The 18,628-nt window shown below is 43.4% G+C and overlaps 1 protein-coding gene across 2 annotated transcripts in view; it reads right to left on the reverse strand.

Moving 5' to 3' along the window:
* Positions 1-3,715: 3,715 nt before the first annotated feature.
* AFAP1 (actin filament associated protein 1) overlaps positions 3,716-18,628 on the reverse strand; it is a 444,017-nt gene continuing 429,104 nt past the window's right edge. For both annotated transcript variants that reach the window (XM_085642466.1, XM_085642467.1), the window contains one exon: positions 3,716-7,078. In XM_085642466.1, the coding sequence (XP_085498592.1) occupies positions 7,052-7,078 (27 nt within the window). In that variant the 3' untranslated portion in view covers positions 3,716-7,051. The remainder of the gene's footprint in view (positions 7,079-18,628) is intronic.

Consider the following 18,628-nt stretch of genomic DNA (forward strand, 5'->3'; position numbering starts at 1 on the left):
GAATTTGATCTCGTAGTGACATTCAGTCTAGGAGCCAAGAACAATTATGCTGATGCTTTGACCAGAAAAAGTACCAAAAGTAATTAAGAATCCAAAGATTACATTCATATGCCCCACAGGGTAATAGGGGCACTGTATCAAACGTTTGATAGATAAATAAAAAAATAAAGATAGTTCAACAAGGTTTCTAGAGATGCAAAATGCAACATTGGCTAACACAAACCATGCCCAGCAGGATAATTTTGTCATTTCATGAGAAGCTATTAGTACCATCAAAAGAACTGCAGCTTCTGGTTTATCACTTGTGTCATGCAGCACACTCACAGTAGGCCATCCAGGAATAGCAAAAACTTCAGAATTACTTCAAATAAGGTTATAGTGGCTCACATTGAGTTAAGATGTGATACAAGCAATCCAGGATTGTGAAGTGTGAGCTTGGTCTAACACAGATCATTCCAAGCCCAAGACTCCTTCAAGCCCAGAGGACTCCTTCAATGACAAAACCCAACCATCCTGGGAACACATATCAGTGGGGGGTTTTTGTACAGAATTACCTAAATATCAGAAAAAAAGACTATAGACTTGCTGTAGCAGACAATCTGATAAAAAAGAGATGGATTTAGGCCCATATTTCTGTACTGCGGTTAATGCATGATATTGTTCAGCATTCTGTCCATCTATTGTTCTCTTTGCATTCGTCATCCCAGACGCGGATCCCATGCTCTCCATGCCACTGGAGTCAAGCTAGCCTGGCTGATGAGGGGCGATACCCTAAAACTGGTCGTAGGATGTTTGTTTCCAGTCCAGGGAGAATCTGACTTGGCAGTTCAGGCTGAACTGTTCCATTGGGGAACAGGGCCAAGACTGATTTGCATATGGCTGGGTCTAAACTGGAATGACGTGGGGAGCAAAACAAACTATGGATTAAGGCCCAGATCTCTGTACTGGGGTTAATGCATGACATTGGTCAGCATTCTGCCCATCAATTGTTCTTTTTGCATTTGTCAACCTAACAAAGATAGTACATTTTATCCAATGGCACTACTTGCCTAGTGCTGCACAGCTCACAAAACTACTGATGACCCAGGTAGCATGATTACACAGTTAGCCCAAGAAAATAGTTTCTGATCGTGGATTTGAATTCACTTCTAATTTCTGGCAGGGCTGGTGCTCTAAAGTGTGTGTTAATCCTGAACTCCTAACTAGTTTCCAAGCTCAATCAGATGGGCAAACTAAAAGGGCCAACCAAGGATTGTAGTAGTACCTACACTGTTATTTGCAAAATACACCAGGTTCTTTCGTAGATCTGTTATGAGCAGCAGAAATAGCTTAACATAATACTAGACAAGCATCTACAGGCTACTGCTCTTTCTTTAGTTTTAACGGCAGACATACTTGTTGTTTACCATTTCTGCAAAGCACAGAGTCTTCTCTGGTGCCTGCAGTTTCTAAAATAGATTGCTAAATTAGAAAAATCCGGTTGCAGGTTCAGCAGCATTTAAACAGCAAAGTCAAAATTCTAGATATAAGTTAACAAGAAGTGCCAAAAAGGTCCCATATATAAAATTGGGGATCCTGTATGGCTATCAACCCGAAATCCTTTGTTTCCACATCAGGCTACATTTTGACCACAATTTCTTGGCCCAATACATTTCTTCCACAGATTAATCCTGTGACAGACAAGCTGAAATTACCAATTGGTTATCGAATCCGTCCAGTATTCCATATCTTGTTACTTAAACCATAAACGACTAAAGTAATTGTATGCCTCTAATCAATTTTGATCCAAGGTAAACGCAAATACGAAATACAGTCCGCTGTAGACTAAGTAATGATGCAAGAGCCTTTGGAATCTTGGGAGGCCAAAATCAATGTTCAGGCCCTAGGTTATTCACAACATTTCATGCACAGCATCTCAATAAACCATGGGCAATGAAATAACTTTGTATCATCAGCACTGTCATAGCAATATACGCATTTTTAATTTTTATGGTTTGCATTAGGTACGTGCCTGTTACTTAAGTAATCATCAGAAAATTATCACTGGTGAAAATTCAACAAAGTAAAAGTTTGTGTGTGCATGGCATGTTTACCGAAAGGTGCAAGTAACCAATTTTTAGGGCTAGAAAAGGAGGCCATAGTATTCAACAATCTATGGTGGAACAAACAGACATGCATGGTTAGGAACTACAAGTCCCAGTAGTACCTGTGGCAATAAGAGGCGTCCATGTTGGTGCAGGTCCGGCTATAAAAGGGAGCTGGGCCATGCACTTATTATGTCGTCAATTCCCAGTGCAAGACAAGTACTTCCATGCACGTGGCTCTGCAAATCCCGCCTGTGCTTTTAGGACACAATACATTTACAGAAGGCCTCGATCCTCGTGACAGGCTCCGGTTCAAATTAAATGAAGAGATCGGTAATCGCAGAGATAAAACAAGGTCAGCTGCAAAACACTAGAAGGTAAGAGCGTGGATGCTTATTTGCTATTTTTATAGGATACTTGAGAGAAAACTAACATTTTGAGGCACTGAAAAAAGATCTACAAAAGTGGTACATTTGGATATTAACCATAACATTAATATAGTTAAAATTAAGATTTCCAAAATGTTTTAAGGAGGCTGAACATTCTTTAGTACATGAGACAAAAATAAGGCTAGAACTCAGTTGTACTTCAAATAGGAAAGATATTCTGTGGACCAACAAGGTGAAGTGAAAACAGAGTGAACATCCCTAAGAGAATTCCATGCTGTTGCATTGCAATACTGAATAAGAGGTAAACATGAGAGGATTATGAAAGAATGACTGATCTTCTGAAAACAAAAGCGCGAGTACATGTTGAGGTAGATATTTGGAGTAATCATTCACTTGTTTGTTTTCTTCAAGCAGAAAGCTCTGAAAGGTGAAGACAGATTCTAAGCTTACGGCACTCATCATAAGGTACACCGGGAAAGAGTATTGAAGGAGAAGGTTTTGAGCGGGTGGGCTAGAGAGCAGAAAAAGCATCGAGATCTCGTGGTTTCCCTTGCCATTACAAATCTCCCTAGCAGCTGAAAAACGTATCCCTCACTTGGCCTCTCCAACACCCTATTTTCTTTGTGGAACTAATCAGGTAATTGGGGCTATTCAACCTCTGAGAATCATCTCACCGCATCCTGACAGTGTAGCACAAAGAGAAAAAATTGCGAAAGAGCTCGTTGCCGGCAGTGATCTCACAAACAGAAACAATTAACAAGATTGAACCTTTGTATGAAAGAACCACAACTAACATGGGTCTAATCACAAAAAGTATGGTTTAAAAATATATATCATTCTTACCAAGTCCATAAGTCTATATAGAGAGACCAAGTCGGTTTACAGTAGGGTTGATGTTTTGAGCTCTTGAATTACTTTGCAGGATCATGATCAGGACAGAATATGTAGGGACATCATTGTTAGCAGGAGACCCCAAGGAATATTGCAACAGTAGTGGCTTCATATCGTTTTTGGAGGACTTAGAAACCATATTTAATAAAAGATAAACTGATGGTAAAATGGTTCATAAAAAGTTATTCACAGGTTACAAAAGGACGCCAAAATTATCCCACCAGGCATGACACCATTGTCCTAGCACCAGGAACGGCAAAGACAGACAAATCAACAATCAAGGTCTGGGTCTGAGACTCCAGTCAAACTAAACGGCATCCTCACCCAGAAAAAAATACAAAACATTTAACATTCTACTTTCAAATATATTTATTGATAATACACATTTATGTCCACACCCATTAGGTGTCAGTCCATTTTAGCATTGAGAATACACAGGACATTAAGAAATCAACTAAAGCTACTCATAAAAAGTAGGCAAGTCTTTTTGAACTAAAACATATGTACAGTTTCTTTAACAACAATGTGCTTAAAGAGTTAAATACAATATGAATTGCAATCAAACAGGTGTATATTTACAGTCAATTAGAACAGGCTCTGCGTAAACATAAACCAAAAGCTTTTCCTTGAGTAAATCGGATTATTTTAAATATATTTTTACAAAATACAATAAGGAAATAATTACATTCTTAACACAATACTATCTTACAACATATCTTGGTGAATAAAGTTCAACGTGTCAAATGATAAAATGGCAACTAAATTTTAATGCAGAGTACCTTTTTACAACTTTTAAAAAATAAGTCTGGACTCAAAATGATGTTTGGCTATTGTGAGCAAATAACTCCCAGATCTATCAGAGCGCCACATATACATCTATGGACATAGAACTAAAATGGTACAGCTGCATGTGTTATCAGGTAAAGCTACCAGTACATAAGGTCATAGCACCAAAACCTATGTATCAAACATTTGATTAGTCAGAAAACAGTCCCTTTGAATTAGATCTTCTGTATATGGTAATAGTTTAGAACGGAAACACAATTGTATATATTAACAGACAAAACTGGCATGTGCTGCATGAAAACAAAGGTCTCCTCCGAATTTTTGCTTAACATATTTAAATGTTAGAAGCAGGACATTTTGATTGACTAACAATTTCCATTCACAAATTAAATAGTACTTGAATTTTTCACATGTGAACATAAAGGATTGTTTTACAAATGTTTTAATAGTATTTCAATGGCTGGCCTCTGGAGAGAACTGCTTCTAATTTCCCCATAGGGGAATGATTTTCTTCATATACCACATTCCAATGCTTCATGTACCACATTGCAATGCTGCAGTACAAGATCACTGTAGACAAGCTTTAAAGAGCTTCACTAGGTCAAAGCAGATTAACAAAACTTGAACATTTGATGAGCCAAGCTGTGTCAAGGTCCTATTTTCCTGTTAAGTCTCAGAATGCTCCCTCTCCTGGCGGACTGATGCCTTCTCTAGGTTTGCAAATAAACAGCCTTGCAAAGGAGGTAGGACTGAGAGCTTTGCTAGGGGGCAGTAGGTTTGTGGGTGGAGGTAGATGAACAATCTGCTAGATAGCATTTAATGAATGGGTTATACTGAAGTAGAGTACAGAATAAAAGCTTTTCTGAAAGTGGCAAAAATGACCAATTTCAAAAAGGGACCTCCTGATGACTTATTTTACGAGTCGTCCATTACCAATCTATTTTGTTTCTAGCCTTACAATGTACACTTTTGTAACACTTCTGAATCCTCTGAAACAAAAACTGATACAAATATATAAAACATACATTAATCAAAATGTATACAAGTTTTTCAATGTTAATTAAATCAAGCATTGTAATTTAAAGTTAGTTTTTCACTGTTTGGCTTTCTGACTTTGAACAGGTATGTAAAATGTCTCTAATAGCTTACCAACGATTGGGAAATAGAATCATGTATTTATAGGTCAGTGATTCTTTGATATAGCAAATTGAAGACTCACTCAATTCTTTTTTTGAGTGCTCTACGCTAGGACTGTTTAGGTTTTTTCCAGAAGCATTGTTTCTATAGGTGAATAGACACCATGTGATTGTTCCAATTACAGCACTATTTGAAGCCAGGCAGTCATGCATAAAAATGTGCTGGTGTCCTCATGGGCGACAACCATTTAGAGCACTGCATTCATGACTGTTTTCTGGAGCTGCTCACCATGCGTGCCTGCCCTTACAATAATGCAAAGTGACTTCTATGTTAGTATGACAACAGAATCGGCCATAATGATGAATATAAAAACATGTGTATTGTTTTTCTCAGCCTATGTTCCATGCCATTATGTGCAACCAGATTAGAGCTGAACCTAATAACAGTGACCTCTTATCGCATTATTAAATCCAGTTGGTGGGTATTTCATCATACCCACTACAAAGTTATGAGTTCATACATAACTTTGAATGTTCATCACTAGGATAATGGGCAACTAGCTTTGACAAAGCACCCAGAACATTGTCTAATGCTCTAAGTTTAAGCAGAATTGGGATAACCGGGGTCAGAAAAGTCTGAGGGTTTAGTTTTAGAAATAGCAATTGAGCAGTGTGCTTTTGCCTGCTAGACCTGCTAAGCAACGCCAGCCAAGAGGAAATGTGACAGTAACATAATAAGTACCTTGAAATAAGCTAAGCACAAAATGCTGAAGCATTCAAAATGGTTTAAATATTATGATCACAGGATACAGAACTGTGGAAATCAGCATTATCTTAGTTATCTCTTTATAAGCAGTCTGGTTTGAATGCAGAGGCTGAATATTCCATGGTATTGAGTCCAGAATACATCTCAAGTGTGGGTCAAAACTTGGGAAAACAAGGTCAAAGACTCCCGGTACTATTACTTACCTGTTTGTTATTGCTTATACCGCATAGTTCAGACATTTGATGGTACTACTTAATGATATGTTGTAGTAGTTCACATGATTGTCTGTATCAGTACTAGGTTTTACTGTTTGGGTATATATGATTTTCTTCCAACTCAATTTCTTTATTTTAAATAAGATTTAATAATTGTGTACAGCACTCTGATTTTTTTTCTAGGAGATGGCATGCGCTTTAAAACATATTAAATAAATAAATAAAATAAAGTGACATTTTAGATAACTTTCACATTTTAGAATCTTTAGTAAGTTTAACCTACATATTAATATTTCAATAATGAGGACTTGGGTCAAGGGATTATTCACTGTTATATTTCAAAATATGACTGATGGTTCAAAAATAAAGACAGACTAGTCTCACCCTGAACATGTATGCATCTGAAATATCCAGCAAATACAAGTATTTTATTTTGGTATCAAGTGTGCGAGCGTTAGTCTCGAATATCCTTAGTTGTATATAATGCACCATAGTCTAAAACTGTTTTATACATGTTTAAAGAGTTGAATACTGTAAACCATAACTGCTCTTTCAAACTTCAATACAATTTTACAAAATGGAGCATTACAGATACAGTTCAAAAGGGAAAAGGGGGAAGGGACATGATGGGGTCACATAAGTTTTATATGGAAGACAAGTAACTGAGTCCCAGGGTTGCTTTTCCTGATGCGATACCCAATTAAGGGCGAGTCCTCCTCAGACTTTGTCTTGGTCCATAATTCTTAAGGCTGTTAAAAAGTTCATCATGTAGATGGCATTTTGTTTATGTTCCATTTTTCAATTCCCATTCCTGAAAAAAAAAATGTATTCTAATTATTTACAGGGTATGCAATTTGCAATTGTAGTGGTTTTCTTGGCCTTGAAAGACAGATTATGAAAAATAAGGCTATTTTCATCTTGTCAAACTCAACATTACCAGAATGCACAGGTGAAGATATAATAAAGCCAGAAACAAAAAAAAACAATATCATTCAATTACATCTTCACAGGTCCTAGTATAAAAGGTTTTTAAGAATTCACTTTTAACTGTATAAAACATACACAGATGTTTGAAACGTTCTCAGTGGATAGAGTCACAAAATGCTTTTATTAAAGGTGAGCTATAGACAAAAGCATACATGCAATGTAGTAACATACAGAGAATAAGCACAGAAGACTACACATGGTGAGTTGTTTGTATATAATAGCTTAAGATTACAAATTATGGAATGATGCATATACAAAGTTTTAACTCCTCCTTCTGGAAATGATTCAGTTTTCCAGATCATTGTAATCAGTGCATGGTTTCTGAAACATCAATAAAAAACATGGTTGGGCAGTAGTTTGCTGATGGCACATGGTTGGTAAGTTCACCTTGTTGTGCACAAGGTAGGGTGCTTGATATTTAAAAGTGGAATATGTGTTGAATTAAATATGGCGTGTTCCTCCAGTGACTGCTCTCCAAAAGCTATTTTAACTAGAAGGGTTGCAGATGAATCCTGGAAAATATCAAAGTACTTATTATAAACTTTAATCAGTAACTGAAGAGGAAACTGCTACAAAATGCATTCAAGCAGTATTTTTAATATTTATTTATAATAAAAAAAACAAAATGTAATGGTCAAGTTGTACTTTTAATAAATATTTAGGAAAAATATTTTTTTAAATTTACATTTTACCTACCTTAACCTCCAATAGCATTAGCAGGAGCATACAGACAGCTGGTCTGCCCAGTGCTTGGTTTAATGATGTGGGAAACTATCCTCAGAGTAAAATGGGCTGGGTGTGGGGATGTCTTTTTCTTCCCCTTGCAGGAAGACCAGTTAAGGTGGACCCAGGAAATTTATTAATTTATAAAGGAGTCTGCACTTTCATAGGTAAATGTAACATGTGATGTGAATAAGACAACCTTTTGTTATTCTAGTCAGGCAGGGGCCAAACCAATTCACAGGGGAGCCAAAGCCAGAACGGGTTTTGACTGACCACAGAAGAGGGAGGACCTCTCCTTTCCCAGGCCACACCTTTGGGTGGGGACACAGGCTCCGTAAAGTTACTGATCTTCGGTAACGCCTTATCGCGTAGAGACCCTATCTAGCTGCAGATGCCTCAGCTTAGAATTTTATCCCACATCAGACTGGATTGGGAAAGTATTTAGTGAGCAGTACACCTGCACGCCAGTAGGTGAAGTCATTGGCATAGTCCACGCTGGAAGCGACGGGCACTCTGATGTCACTTTACGTGACTTTGTACACCAGAAGCACGGAAACACAAAGGCAGTAGTATTTGACAAATGTGTGTAGTAAAGTCCACGTTACAACCTGGCAGATGTCAAGGACTGGATAGCCCTTCAGATTACCCAGAGTAGAGCCCTGCTGGGCAAGGGAAAGGATGAACAGGAGAACCTGAGAAAAGGCAGGGATGAGGGGGCAGAAAGGGGATCGATTTGTCTTCCCGTACCCATGCCACAATTTTTCCCCAACAGCAGGCATATGTGACTAAGGGGTAGCTCTTCCCACATCTGTGCCGTCTGCCATGGAAATTAAAGAACAGACGTCAGTGTACTTGGGTTGCGCCTACATAGGTATCGAGAATGTCACTTACGGCGCGGACAACATCAACAAAGACAAGATCTCCTTTGAACAGCAGCTCTGTTCTAAAGAAACTCCAAAGAAAGACTCTGAGCCTGCTGAGGATAAAAGGAACGCGAAGCTTGAAACCACCACTGCACCCATCGCCTTCGGCTAGAGTACAAGTGGCCCACCGGTCACGGCAAAGTCTCCCAGTGTTCCAGTGTCCGAGGCCAGCGTGGGATGACCCCTCCAGGACTCCCCGATGTCGCCTGCAGCCTCTGCACGAAGACCCAACCCAACACCGAGTTGCCCAGTAAGGTGAAATCCAGCCTCAAAAGGCACCTCTGCATCCGGCCGCCCTGCACCCTGGAGAAGAGGACCCGAGGTGCACCTACGTCCCCGAGCCCTCCAACTTACCTGCCCTGCTGTTGGTCCCTCCTGGAAGACTTCCTGGACTGAGTCTGCAGCCAAAATCAAAAACAGGCAACCTCCATAGGATTGCATTGGGCTCCCAAATCCTCATAAGCACCCTGCACCCAGCAGTTCCTGCGCCGCTGCTGGTGTGGACTTGGTGCCAACCTGGGACCCCCTTTGCACTGACCTTAACCAAGTGGCCTGCTCACAAGAAATCCCTGACCAAAGGCCCCCTTAGTCCCATTGGCTAACATTGGGCCCCAGCACCCTGCACCCAGCCGCCCTAGTGCCACTGGTGGTGCAATTCGAGTCTGTAGGTGCTGGTTTATATTTTTTGTCAACCCTTGGTGTAAGGATTCTTGCACACACAGCATCTTTAAAAATGTTGTCTGCATGTTTAAGCATACCCTTAAGCATGGGCAGTGCACGTGTGGATCTTATTGAAGAGCTTAGAGTCTCAACGAAAAAAATCTCCTCAAGAGACTTTGTGCAGCTGAAGTCCATGATATTCAGCAGCCCTATTAATCAATTCTATATACCCTACATTATCATCAGATGGAGAGGATGTTTTGAAGGGTATCAATCTGGGTCATTGTCTGTATTTGGGTCCGTATTATAATCATCCCATGGATCAGGACTATTGTCATCTGCTCCGTCCCCATCTACATCATCCTGGTTGTCAGGTGGTTGTGGTGAATTTGTGGGTGTTGTAATCACATTTGGGTTAGGTGGGGAAGAAGGTGTTAGAGGAGGAGGAGCTGGGTTAGTACCAAAACTTTTCCTTTTTAGAGCAATGTAGTAAGTGCCCTCAGTTTCTGGCTTGCGTGTAACTAGCAATTTTGCAGAGATGTGTCCAGTTTTGGGATTCATGACTAACTTTATATGTTTCCGGTCCAGGTTGATAGGCGGTACATTGAAACAATGCTCTTTTGATGGGAGTGGGAGCGTTTTTTTCTTTTGGTGTCAATATTTTTAGAGCTGGTGTTTTCGGTGCCGAAGTGTTCGGATCCAAAGATGATTTGGCTTTCGGCAGCGAAGGGATTGTAGAAGTGCTTTGGTGCAGAGTGTTTCGGCTCGGTGTCTGAATGGGGCCGACTCGATCCCGAGCCGGAATGCTTTGGCATTTGTTTCGGTGCCGGGCCGAAGGCAGGACGTTCGAAAACTGTTCTCAGTGCCGAACTGGGCCCAAAGGCAAAGGAGGGACCGAGTCTTTTTCTAGGGCATAGCTGGGACAGGGAAGCAACTGTGCTCACGGTACACTGACCCTGCGGGATGTCTTGATCCATGTCAGAGTCACCTTCTGACAGGGAAATGTGTTCTTCCTCTTTCTCGGCTCCTTGAGCGTCGAAGACATCGTGGTTGGAGTCTTCACCAAATAGATCTGGAGCGGAGCCGCTATGTTGATGCATTTTGTGATGTCGAGCCCAACAGTCACGGAGCGTCTTCTTGGAGCGGAAGATCGGCACACATCGCAGTGTTGTTCATCGTGTCCCGGAAATAGACACTAGTTGCACACTTCGTGCGAGTCGGTGCATGGATACTTGACACGGCACCGAGGACAACATTTAAATGGAGTCCATTCCATTGACTGCGAGCAGACCCAACACGGCTAGGCCAAATAACCTTCCACGAAATTTCCGATCAAAAGATTTTCTGAATAGATATGATACGCGGAGACTGGGAAACATGATCGAACAACAATACTGTTGAGGGTAAATGAATTGCACACCGAGGGGAACCCGAGAAACGGTGTTGACCCGGGGCTCAGAAATTCACGTCCGAACCAGATGGCAAAAAAAAAAAAAAAAAAACAATCTAACAAAGGAGTCGATACCCATGCACAATATCATCGAAAGGAGGAGTCACCTACCTCATGACTGGAAAGACTTCTTCAAAGAAAAACAAAGTGCAAGCATCCACACCAAACACTACATAGCAGGAGTATGCAAAGCATGTGATCTACAGCTCACATGCCTCGAACATTTATCTAATTTAAATTTAATTCAAACCTGAACAAATTCTTCCATTGATCTAAAAACAAAACAAGTTTTCTATAACAGTTGTTAATAGTTGAATCAAATCAAAATTCAAGAGATAAAACCATAAAAGCACACATAAAATAAGATAAAACGCTCCTCACAAAAACATACCAGATCGGAAAGTAACCTAGACCAGAAATATTAATACGGAATCAAAGAACGCCAATGTGTCACAGATGGTATCAGGTGAAGAGGAAGCACCCTAGATGACAACAATTAAACACAACTGGGGAAAAAATGTGATGGTCAAAAAAGTGATTGAATCATTACACAATGTGTAGCGCCATTAATAAACCAGAACACATGGTAATTAATCGCAACTAGACCTGAGCCTGACAGCAGATTTAAAAAGTTGAGCACATAAAAAAAACAGTGCTACCGTGAGTATTTGTAAAAAGATAAGAGCAGGACGCACTTGCCTAAAATTGTCCTTTTTCAAGATCTGGACTAAAAAGGTCTTTTCTAGGTGTATCACGGAAGCTACTAAAACATCATGAAATGGACCATGGAGATTTTCCATCACAACCACAGAACAACAGGCTTGGCCCTTACACTGCCCCCTTGGATGGGCGTGAAGGAGGTGGAAAAGATCAATCCGAAACCTTGTCAGTAGAAATTTATCGTATGAATTTACGAACCCCTGCAAGTACGGCTCCACCGTCAGGGTGGTTCTTAACATGATGAAACAACATACACTGGGCTTCAAAAAATCCCTCTCTTCCCTGGCCACTGACTACTGCTTGAAAAAAGCCACCTTAATAATTAGTCCTTGTTGGTCAGCTCAGGGTTAGTAAAAAGGTTTCCTCTCCCCAAGCTCGTAAGACTCTCCTTATATTTGAGCCACGGTACTCAGGAGACCTTATTGAGAGCCTGACAAGCCTATAAGATCATTTTATTTAATGACTACCCCTTTCCAGCCCAGATTTTTAACCAAAGAGACAGTGATCTGAGTCAAACTAAGCTCCTCATATACAGTGAACAGATAAGAGCCGTCTAAAGAACTTACACTCAGCAATTTGAAGATCGTCAGGGATGGTGACCCCCAGATTTCACTGCCATATAAAGCTTCTTCGATACTCTTGGCCCTATAAAGCTGTATTAAGGCCCTCGCCGGTCTTTTTCCCAATCCAAGGGCGAAATTGAAAATAGCTGCGGTCTCCGGGGTAAGGTCATTTTGATTTCGAGTTATTTGGGGTCCCCAAGTATGAAAACACACTAGTCCTAGGAACCGGGGTGGACCCTACCTTATAGTTGAATCCATATTAGAGTACATGCCTACATGGACCTTTTAATGCAAATGATTTTGGCATAAATAAAAAAAGAATAAATATTGTTAAACTAAAATACCCACCCTGTATACCAGAAGAGATTCAAATCGGTGCCCCAACACAGCACGACGCCCAGTAACCAGTTTCTCTCTCGGCCCCTCCCAAAATACGGTAGGATATTTACACCCTTCTTTCAGTATTCCTATGGAGCAGGTGGAGCATACGTGCTCAGCTCCCTGTGTTTGAAACACTAAGCTTACTACAATTCTTTCACTGGAAGCAATTGAGAAATATGTGTTTGTTAATTTACCCCCATTAGCAGCTGAAGATTGTTAGAAGGTTATCCTGCAGAGTGCAGCTGCAGCCTCTGCTGATGGTCAGCAAGCAAACTGAACTTTTACCTCCAGCTAAAGCAACAGAAGATGTGGCAATTTTGCACACATTAAACATTCTAGCAGCTCACTCAAAATAACAGACTTATTTTGATGCCTGAGTTTCATGCTTAATCCACGTATGCTAAGTAAACACACAACAAACATTCATTGTGTACTTGCACAGGCTATATGAACATGCATCAAGACCTGTGATGCATATTTAACATTGTCATCACTTATGAAAGATCTGCATGCAGCACTGGTAGTTCATTCTGATGTATAAGAAGAGGAAGTCATACAACCAAAAACAACCTAATCATTGTTTATATGTGCGGAACATAATTATGTTTTAACCCTTTCTGTGCCAAGGACGTAACAAAATCCCTCTGTTTACAGAAGTAGGATTTAATTTTTATTTTCTGCATCGGGTGCAGGGGAAGAGCTTACCCTGCCATTTGTATTGGGAGACCTGGGGGAATGCCGGGTGGAAGGACGTTTGTGGCTCCCTGCAGATTCCAGAACTTTCCATCACAGAAATGTGAGGAAATTATTTTTTAAGTCAAAATTTGAGGTTTGCAAGGGATTCTGGGTAATAAAATGTGGCGAGAGCCACACCAATCAGCCCACCCTGGATAGCCCTAGGTTTTCCTGGGTGCTAGCCAAGCTGCGGTCCAAAATCTAGGGGGAACAAAAACGGTAGAACAAGTGTTATCATTTTTCCAGGCCCAGGGAGCCTTCACCTGCGTGGCAAGGTCCAGGAGCTACGACCGGGCCCAAGGGCCCTGGCAGGACCTGGGGTGGGCCCTCCCGCCCCAGGCTCCATCCTCCAGCATGCTGCACCGCCAAGGACCTGGGACGGGGATCCATTGGGCACGGAAGGCTTCCCTGCCTGCCCTGGTTCAGAAGCTCTAATTGGGGGCCCCTCATCCTGGGCTCTGTCTTCCAGCCTACTGCATGGCCAAGCCCCTGGGACGGGCTCCTATGGGCCAGTGAGGTCTCCCCTGTGCGGCTGGGCCCAGGAGCTCCGGCCGGGCCTTCGCCAGGCCACAGGGGAGGCACATCTGCCCCCATCGCATTCTCATGCCTAAGACCCAGGTGGGGCTATGAGACACCAGGCCACAGAGCCCCTGTCTTCTCAGGGACAAGCAGAAGCCCAGTTCGTTAAGGCACGGCACAACCAGATGGCCATCCTTCGAGCCTGGCCATCTGGTTACGTGCAATGCTCTCCAATGGCGTTACCAGATGGCCGAGCCACCCCAGAAGTCCCGATGGGGGCTCATTTGCTTCCACAAGCCCAGCCAGGGCTCCAGGAGGTGGGGTGCATTTGCGCCTTCTGTCCCCTCTCTCACTTGGTGTGTACAGATTACAAGAAAGGGGGGTCGCCTTCCTCCGGATTAGTAGAGACAGGGCACACCCGAACCCTTTGGGGTCTGGTGGTTCTCAGCCAGAGACCAGATGACCCAGAACCGGGCCTGCCACATGCCAGATCATCCGGGACTAGGTTCCGTGGGCCCGGGAAGACCTCCCCTGCGCGCTAGGGTCCAGGAGTTCTAACCGGGTCCTGTGGGAGGTGCGCCCGCTCTGGACTCCATCCTGCCGCACCGCCAAGGGCCCGGGATGGGGGTACATCAGGCCCAGGGAGGCTTCCCCTGCTTGACCGGGTCCAGGAGCTCAGACGGGGCACCGGGGGGCCCTGGTGTCAGTGCCCACCCACCCCCGGGCTCTGTACTCCGCGTGGCACAGCGCCCGGGCTGAGGTCCCACGGGCCTGGAGGGGGGGGGCCTTCCCTGTCCGTCTGGGCCCAGGAGCTTGACTGGGTGCTTCTGCCCTGGGCTCAGTCCTCCAACGTGACCCATAGCAAAGGTCCCGGAACGGGGGCCACCGGGCCCAGGGAGGTCTTCCCCTGCTTTGCCTTCATGTTAAGGTGCCTGCAAGCCCAGAGTCGGAGGCCCAGCGTGGACCCCTCCTCACAGCCCCGTGCCTGAGGACCCGGTGGGGATCCGAGCCCCCAGGCCGCAGAGCTCCTGTCCCCTCCAAGGACAAGGGGAAGCCCTGTTTGTTAAGGCACGGCACAAACAGAGGGCCATCCTTCAAGCACGACCAAATGGCCATCCTTCAAGCCCGGCCATCTTTTGGATTCACTACTCGGGTGCAGAAGGGAACGCGCCACGGGAAGTAGAGGCTTGGACCACCAGGTCCTCAGGCATTTGGTGGTTTGAGAGTAAAGGTGGGTCGCCCGGTGCTGGGCGATGGCGCCGGGCAATAGTTCTGTTCACAGGAGCTCCTGTGCTGGGCTTTGTCCAGGTGCCCAGTAGAACACCTATCAAGGCCTTGTTGAATTTCAGCAATTGTTCCAAGGTGGAGACACCAGGCTGCAGGACCTCCGTCAAGACATTGGTCTTGACCGCCACCGCAGGAAGCTGCAGGTCGAAGACCTCTGCAGCCCTATGCACCACCACTGCGAATATAGCCCCCTAGTCCGTAGCTAGGTAAGGGGGCGACAACATACCAGGCTCTGGGGAGGTGCCCAAGCCCCTGGCGTCACCCAGGTCTCGTACCAGTCCTTCATTGAAAAGCGGGATTTCGGAAGGATCCTGCTGCCCCTTCCAATCCTCATCCGATCCTAGCCCTACAGAATAAGGCACAGGAAACGACATGGTGCTTAACGGCTCCATCAGCTCTGGTCTCAGCGTCAATGGACGCCCAGCCAGCTCAGTGTTGTCCGGAATAAGGATGGGGAGGTGACAAAGAGGGTCTCGCCGTCAGACGCTGCGGCGGGGAAGGTCGTTTAGGAGGTACGACCGGCATCGGTTCGGATCCAGGAAAGGATCCAAGAGGAGTCTTGAGCGCTGGAGCCGGGGGACATGGAACCCAAGGAATTTCCTTCTGATGAACCTGTGGAGCCCGAAGGTGTGCCAGTAGAGCCAGGCTACCAAAATATAGTGCACATGGTGTCATAAAAGGTTTCCAACCGGACGGGGGTCACTCCCTGCCCCGGAAAGGGAAGGAAACGCAGAGCCAACCCAGACACCCACTCCGCGGAGTGGGGCCTCAAGCGCCGAGACTCCTACCTCTCATCAGATGAGGGACTTCTGATGTTTTTTATGGTGCTTCTTACCTGACCTCCACGACTTCGAGTGAGAGGAGGAAGACTTGGAACCCCCAGTGCAGTGCTTGGTTCTTCCTCTCGGACCGGGAGCAGGATTACCGGGAAGGTCTCCAAGGTGCTGGACGCCGAGCCGCAAGCAGCTTTAGGGACCACTCTGTCAAAGCTTTCAGCGCCATGGCCCAACAGTCGGAGCACGACTTCAGGTTTTGGTCGTGCTCCAGGCTCCAAAGACACACAATGTGGGGATCTGTGACCGACATTGTGCGGTGACAGGCACCACACTGTTTGAACCCAGAGGTCTTCGTACTGGAAATCCTACACACCGATAGGTTTACAAAAAGTCGAAAAAAGTCTGTCAAAAATTTACAGAGGGTAGCTCTTGTCGACTGTCGCAGAAAGAAAAGAACTGGCGTCAATGTGCTGGGGTGGTGCCTATATAGACAACACAGATGTCACGATGAGCCTGCGCCTACGAAGTCGACCTACACCACCGATCGGTGCACGGGCAACTGCTATCAAAATCTTTCGGATCCAGCCTGACACCTGGAAGTTCTAATCTAAGGAATCTGTGGTTAGAGGTCTATCCGATAAGCCTTTGTTAAGAGTGCATGGCTGTGAGAAACAGTCAGGATTTAAAACATAACACAGTGGTTTCGGTTGTCTGTACTAAAATAAGACTGTACTACTACCCAAAGGAATCCCTTTTTAGAAACCTTAAAATAATGCCAGATCGAGAAAAAAAGCAAGGTACTAAACACATGCCCTTCAGTTTGCATGCAGCTCCATGATGGCAGTTCATAGCTCACTGCACTATATTAGAAGAATTGTCATTTATGAACTGCAAATAAAAGGATACCTAAGCATTCTGAACATTGTTAATTATCTCTCAATATAGGTCTCTGCCTCTGTTATAGTCAGTTGTTGTTTTGTTTCTGCTGTTTAGTAGGTATTTATTTCCCTTATCTTACTCTTTTCTTATTGCCATTACAGTTAATCCATGCTCATTGCCCAACGATTATCTTTATTATTGTGTGTGTTTCTATTGATCTAATATGTCTCGCATCTTCTGATGAGCTATCTGATTATACGGGGTTCTTCGATCATGTAAAGTGCTCGGATACCCTCGGGTCTAGTTAGCGCTATATAAAAGCTATAAATAAATAAACAGATCTATGTCAAAAGCACAAATTTCGTTGCGTGCTATGCAGCAGGGACTTTATGCTACTTTATGAATCAAAACTGTGACTAGATAAAACACAGTCTCTCCAGCAAGTGCGTTAACCACCAGAGCTATCTTACTTTTAACTATTAACCTCTCAAAATTGCTAGGCACACAAAACTCTGCAGCATGAGCCTTTACTTGTAAGATATTTTAAAATGCAGTCTCTTTGCGACCAATTAAGTAAGCCAGGATCGATTTACTTGTCAAATTTGTCCTCACAATTTCTATGTGTCAGAGATTAAAAAAAACAATGTCCAAGTGACTGTCAGACTACAACCCTCGTGACTTCACGTCCTTTCCGCAGCCACACTTTGATCCCCAATGTACTAGTTCCTGGAGTAGTTATTTCCCTATTCCTGCACTTGTCACAGTAATAGCTTTGTGAAGTAGGCTCTCTTGTCTTCAGGCAAACAGCTAGAATATTTAAGCTATCAATATTTAAAGACAAGTATTCCAAGTTTTGAAAAGGCAGGTAAGGCTAAGCTTTTTTTATTTAATTAATCCTAAGCAATAGTGGGTCTATTATTTTGTTTTCTTTTTTAACAGTCATTAAAATGTTATGCACTTAATACTGACCTCTGACTCAATGGGGCACAGTATTGCCTTCCATTCCACCAGTAAAGAAACACCCCATCTGGCTTCAGAGAACAATGGCGAGCAGTGACGCTGAAGCAAAACCACAGACCTCTGAAGAAACTTGGAAGGTCACGAAATTGCCCAATTACAGCCAAATGCCAGAGGAACTTTGCAACACACTTATTACGTACATTCCTTCAATAACTTAAATGTACTGCTTTTTGACGACTGGATTTTAAAGCTCGCACAAGCATTTGGTGGTTTTACTTTTCCTTCTTACTGTATGCCTGGTCGGGCAACACACGAGAAAACACACGAGGCCTGCTTCTGGCCTTTGTTCTGGGGGTTCACAGTGGCCTTCCGGATCTGAGAATCCCTCATCTGTTTTCAATTCAAAAGTGGTCTAATTGACAGACACCCCCAAGTGACTGCAGTGAGCGATACTTCAAATATGTGCCTGCTCAGCCTTCTTTGTTATGAAACAACGGGGTTGATTATCTGTTGGGCTGACCTGTAAGCAAAGCACAGATAAATAAAGAATAAAAGAGCCAAAGGCTATCATGTGAGCCCTTCGAGCTTATCATTAGAAGCCGCTGGGTATTTGGGCTTGTGACAGGACAAAAGATTGAAAGGAAGCAGTAAACCTGATTTAATGAATTGTTCGAACTCGTGACTTTAGTCTAACCATCCATGCCAAAAACCCTTCGACATGCAGGCCCACTCCTTCTCCAATATGTGTTATTATGGGCCACACACCAAGAATCCATAAACAGTACTGAAGACAATGTT

Source organism: Triturus cristatus, chromosome 2_2 (assembly GCF_964204655.1).
Source record: "Triturus cristatus chromosome 2_2, aTriCri1.1, whole genome shotgun sequence".
Classification (NCBI taxonomy): domain Eukaryota; kingdom Metazoa; phylum Chordata; class Amphibia; order Caudata; family Salamandridae; genus Triturus; species Triturus cristatus.